We start from the raw sequence: 5423 nt of genomic DNA, 5'->3' as shown, positions 1-5423 counted from the left end.
GAAAATTTACGTTTTTGAAATGGAATGTGCTTAACGAATGCCCTCTGGTAATGTTCATAGTAAATTTTATATTCGAATATAATTATAATAATCAACTATTAACATTAACAATTTTCTCATATATTACAAAAAAATTTTGACAATTAGATGACCATGCATCTATCAACATTACATCTCTAATGAGGACAGTTCATTAGGAAAACCTACAAAATGTAATTTGTCTCAGCAAGATATATGGTGTTTACTTTCTCTTAACTTCATTTGAAAAAAACGCCCTACTTAATCATCCGCCCGAAAAAGTTGATTATTATCAAATATCACCGCCACAACTCACAGTGTAATCAATAAACAAAAGCCCACACTGATCAATGCTCCATCCACTATGGATAATGGGTCGGCGACATTTAGACAGCTGTCTTAAACCCAGTTTAAGAAGTTAAGATCCCTGGGAATTTGGCAGCTTTCTTAGCCACAAGGTTGCTCCCAGCAAAATCTTGTACGTGACACATCATGATTTCCACTTGTATTTTTTAAAACAAACTATTTCCTCTTTAATTTACAGTCTCTTAACATGGATCGCATTCAGACTATAAATAGCTAAACTCTGTGTCTCCTGAACTCCAGTACTCAATGCTGGTCATCCCCTGATTCCAGAAGCTCGTACTGAGAGTTCAACTGCAGTCATATTTACATCCAAATTGCTCCCCCAAGGCTTCTTCACTTTGTGCCTTGTTTCTTGTTCTACGTTGTTGAAAATGTCTTCTTTCAGGTTTACAGCTCTTATGATTGCTTTACTTGTTACCATGTCAGCGGTTGTATCTGAAAGCCGGGTTGCGAGAAAAGACCTCGGCCTGGATCTTGGTGGCATAGGACTTGGGGTTGGAGCAGGGATAGGCCTTGGCTTGGGAGGTGGTAGTGGTTCAGGATCAGGAGCTGGGGCTGGTTCCGGTTCTGGTTCAGGGGGTTCTAGTTCAAGCTCTTCATCTAGTTCAGCATCATCCTCCAGTTCATCTGGTGGGTCTGGTGCAGGTTCTGAAGCTGGTTCATCCTCAGGTTCTTACGCTGGGTCTCGAGCCGGGTCTGGTGCAGGTTCAGAAGCCGGTTCATCTGCCGGTTCCTATGCTGGCTCTCGAGCTGGGTCAGGACGAGGCCGTGGGAGAGGCAACGGCAACTAATTAAATTAAGCACTCCTTGCTAAAAAAATTGTATGCGGGGAATCAAATAATTAAAAATGAAACTGATCACCACCTCTTGTCCATGAATAAATGTGGTGACGAGTGATTAGTGGTTTTCTGTTAAAGTCGCTTAGGTGTACCTCAAGTGGCAATTAGTATGGTGTTGCCTACTTCCAATATATATTTCTGTCACGTTGTTATTCAGATTTTACAGTTTTACTTTAGAGAGTCAGATTATCAAATCTCACTTCATGTGTAATATTATTTATATTAATAAAGTAGCATAAATTGCTGGAATAACTTTTTGGGCTTGCTATGGCTATTTCTATCATCAATAATCCTAAGACTGATGTACTCATGATATATAGCAAGAATAGCAACAAAAGAAAAATACTTTACTAACTATTGTAGTAAAAAAATCGAGATTTGTGGATTGAGTTTTAGCTTAATTTGTATCGATATTTTTATTAATGTAAAAAGACATAGGTTCAAATGCACTGAAACGTATTATTCTTTTTTTTAAGGGTTGAGGAGGGATTATAAGTAATTCTAGGTATTATATCAAAAAACAAAAATTGAGAATAATGATACTATACTCATATGAAAGGAAGTAAATAAAAAATTGAGGTTTAAAGCAAATCCATGTCTTTTAGAAAGAAATTACTATATAATTAAGATCATTAAAATAGTTGGTAAGAAAAAGTTCCAAGATTCCTTTTTTTTTCTCTTGTTGTATGAGAAAGCTATGTGGCTTTTTATAGAAAGGTGACTTCGTTCCACCCTCTTACTAATTAACTTTGTAAATGACTACATGTATGATAAGATGTACATCACATAGAGAAATTTACCATATGCTAAAGGCTTAGACGTATAAGATTTTATTTTCATGTTCATTGACATGTATAAAATTCTTAAGACTATATGGTAAAAGATAATAAATAATTCATGCTAAGTAAAAGCATATATAAACTAACAAATGTTGGGTGCATTGATAAGGTACATTGTATTCTCATGAGAGAATGCAAGTTCGGATCTTGGAGACAATATTATTAAGAGGGACAACCACTAATCCCCGAAAAGATTAGTCTTCATGAACAGTAAAATAGACATGGAAGTAAAAAAAAGCATATATATAAACTAAAAGGTTAAAAAGTAGACCAGTCAATAGACATGTTAAATAAGGGTTAACCGGTCATTAAATCATGCATTATAGTATATACATACTTAGTTATCAACTTAGACACAGTAAAAATTTAAGTGGTTTTACATATTTGCGTAATTTTTTATACAATTAAGATTTTAACAATTCAACCATTGTATATCATTCTCCATTCATATGTAGATCATGCTTATCAAGTTTGGCATAAATTTAAATTTTCTAACTATTCATTTTATGAAAAAAATTCAATCATTAAACATGTATTAATATAGACAACATTTTAGATCAATAATATAGAGATATTGGATCGAATTACAAATGTATTGATAAATTTAACAATTGAATTATTAAAATATTAATTATATATAAAATTTGTGAAACCACTTAAATTTTATTGCATTTCCCATATATATTGAATATATTATTGGCGGATCTTAACAAATAGAGATGAGTTGCGAGTTGGAAAGCAAGGATTGAAATTGTATGTTTGTAGTACCCAAATCAAATTTGTACTCTGTTATTTATAGTTCAATTTGTTTGTTATTTGAATATTTAGTTGCAATTCGCTTTAATAATTAGGAGAGTAAAAAGAGAGATTAATTATGTAGTTTGAAAGATTTTCTAACGTAAACAGGGTAATTCATTATCAATCTGTAGTATCTCATAAAGTTACAATTTCACTCTTAAACATCAATATCAGATCACCCTCTCTACAATGACTTTCCTTTTGAAAGCTAAATCACAAACTGAAAGTGAAGACTAATTTATTTGAAATGAATTTGCACTAAAAATAAGCTTCACCCAATTAATTGTGCTCAAGTAGGTTTTTAATAAGGGAGCTAACATCAAAGATTTTCTAAGAATAAATTTCTTTTGGAAAGTAAATTATCACACAAAGTCTTGAAAGAGTCCTACTTGATTTGATTTTCTTCTCCTTTCAATAAAATAAATTGTTACTGAAATGCACAACGATTCAGTTGCAAAGCGAGCTAGTACATGCAACTTATAACATCAACCTCCTCATTTGGCTTTTTCTTTTCGACAAAAACACATCAACAACCTTAAGCAAGGTACCAAAGATCATCAATACAACTTTTTCTATTAATCCAATCCAATCCAATCATAAAGGAGCTATAAAATCAATTATTAATGCAATAGAACATATAAGCATTAACAAAAGAAAAAACGTACTAACATACCAATAGCAATAAGAAGTTTTAAAGAATCTTTACTTGATATTCTTTTCCATCCAATCTAATAAATTGATGCTAAAAAAACCTAATATATATACAAGGGCGAACGCAGGTAATTTTTTTAGGGCGCCAAAATTAATTTTTAATTTTTACGATATTAAATATGTAACTTTACCATTTGAATAGCCTATATCTTTATAATTTTTAAAGAACTAAATCAAATTTTTATCATTTTTAGAGGTGCCAAAGAACAATTTTAACTTTACTAATTTAAAATTTTCAAAATTTTAAAGAAAATTAGGCCCTGCCAACCCCTAACTACACCTCTCTCTATATATAAATATTGCAATAAAAAATGTAAAATATATATATTAAATTGCGTAACAACTCCATTCCAAGGTGACTTGCAATTGAGATCAAACATGGGACATGCAACTTGCACAACCATATGTCACCTGCGTGCAATCCTTGACGTAGCCGTTTGGCATCATGGCGTTGAATCCGCATGCTCTTCCATATCTTCTACAAACCAACCTTGTAACTAAAAACAAGCCCTAATAATGAGCTATAGCGCTCTAGCTTTTTTTCTTCTTCAAATCACCCTATTTGCCTAAAGAAAAGCATGGAGAGCTACCTCGCTGCAAAAAAAAAAAAAGGAAAAAAAAGGGGTAATCATCACCAACCAAATAATTGAAGAAGGTACCAGAAGCAATGGTTGTAGTCAACAGGATGATCCATTCATACTTCCACTATGATCGTTGTTTAGTGGACATCAAATGGGCCGGTCACAAACTGGGGAAGTGCTTAGTTTCTCATCCAGCTTCGCCCCAACAAATCCTATTTCTACTACCATTTTTAATACTCACCATGTAATAATATTAAAATAATCGAATTCTTATAAACAAATTTCTCCACTATACTCAACAGTTCACACTTCTTTTACTTTTTTTTTTATAATTTTCCAAGACCTTACCTTCAACAATCGTATAAATTAGCTCTCTCAGTAATGCATCGAACGCAGAAAAGAAGAGATTGAAGAGCTCTTTCAATACTTCAATTCCCCTTTGCAATTTAGTTCAGCTAAGTTATATAAAGTGACAAAACAAAATGGGAGCATTTAAGTCCCTAGCATTGGTCGCCTTTCTCCTTGCTATGTCGACTATTGTGTCGGAGAGCAGGGTTGTAAGGAAGGACTTCGGTATAGATCTTGGTGGTATAGGAGTAGGGATTGGAGCAGGTGTAGGGCTGGGTCTCGGAGGTGGTGGCTCAGGGTCTGGAGCTGGGGCTGGTTCCGGTTCTGGTTCCAGTTCCAGTTCAAGTTCAAGCTCTTCCTCTTCATCCTATTCAAACTCGGGTTCAGGGTCAGATGCAGGTTCGTATGCGGGGTCTTCTGCTGGGTCTCGAGCAGGATCAGGATCTGGTGGTAACAAGGGACGCCAAGGTGGTTCAGGCCATGGTGAGGGATACGGGGAGGGGTCAGGCAGGGGAAATGGTTCAGGCAATGGTGAAAGTTATGGCGAGGGGCATGGCTATGGAGAGGGTCATGGCAGCGGTGGGGACAATTAAAATCTAACTTTGAGTGCATGCTTGCTTAAAAAGTGAAAAAAATATATATCCATAAATAAATGAAGTAGCATGTTATGTACCCGTGTAATGCATCGAGTAATGGATGTTCATATGGTTTCCTATAACTAAATGTCAGTCCCCAATGCTTTTGATAATTAATAAGTCCTTGGCGCACCTCTAGAGTTATACATACATTAGATGATTCTATTGGATGCTAACGGTTTTCTAACGCTTCTTAATTAGTGATTAAATAATAATTAATGTCACAAAAATAATATAATTGGACTCTCCCTGTAGGCTCTCTCGAATTCCATCAAAACCATCAAATAT

At 34.4% G+C, this 5423-nt stretch overlaps 2 protein-coding genes across 2 annotated transcripts; both read left to right on the top strand.

The window, feature by feature from the left end:
• The first annotated feature begins 453 nt into the window (after window positions 1-453).
• Window positions 454-1475, top strand: LOC107909195 (spore wall protein 1). Its single transcript, XM_016836649.2, has one exon. The coding sequence runs from the start codon at window positions 756-758 to the stop codon at window positions 1173-1175; it is 420 nt and encodes a 139-aa protein (XP_016692138.1). The 5' UTR covers window positions 454-755; the 3' UTR covers window positions 1176-1475.
• Window positions 1476-4401: 2926 nt separating this feature from the next.
• LOC107909184 (putative glycine-rich cell wall structural protein 1) lies at window positions 4402-5218 on the top strand. The gene has a single exon (XM_016836638.2). The coding sequence runs from the start codon at window positions 4635-4637 to the stop codon at window positions 5091-5093; it is 459 nt and encodes a 152-aa protein (XP_016692127.1). The 5' UTR covers window positions 4402-4634; the 3' UTR covers window positions 5094-5218.
• The last annotated feature ends 205 nt before the right edge of the window (window positions 5219-5423 follow it).

Source organism: Gossypium hirsutum, chromosome D08, assembly GCF_007990345.1.
Source record: "Gossypium hirsutum isolate 1008001.06 chromosome D08, Gossypium_hirsutum_v2.1, whole genome shotgun sequence".
NCBI lineage: Eukaryota > Viridiplantae > Streptophyta > Magnoliopsida > Malvales > Malvaceae > Gossypium > Gossypium hirsutum.
This window is presented reverse-complemented; position numbering and strand designations above follow the sequence as displayed.

What these genes read in the sequence shown, in the direction of transcription:
- LOC107909195 (XM_016836649.2), top strand. Translation starts at nt 756, where the DNA reads ATGTCTTCTTTCAGGTTTACAGCTCTTATGATTGCTTTACTTGTTACC.
- LOC107909184 (XM_016836638.2), top strand. Translation starts at nt 4,635, where the DNA reads ATGGGAGCATTTAAGTCCCTAGCATTGGTCGCCTTTCTCCTTGCTATG.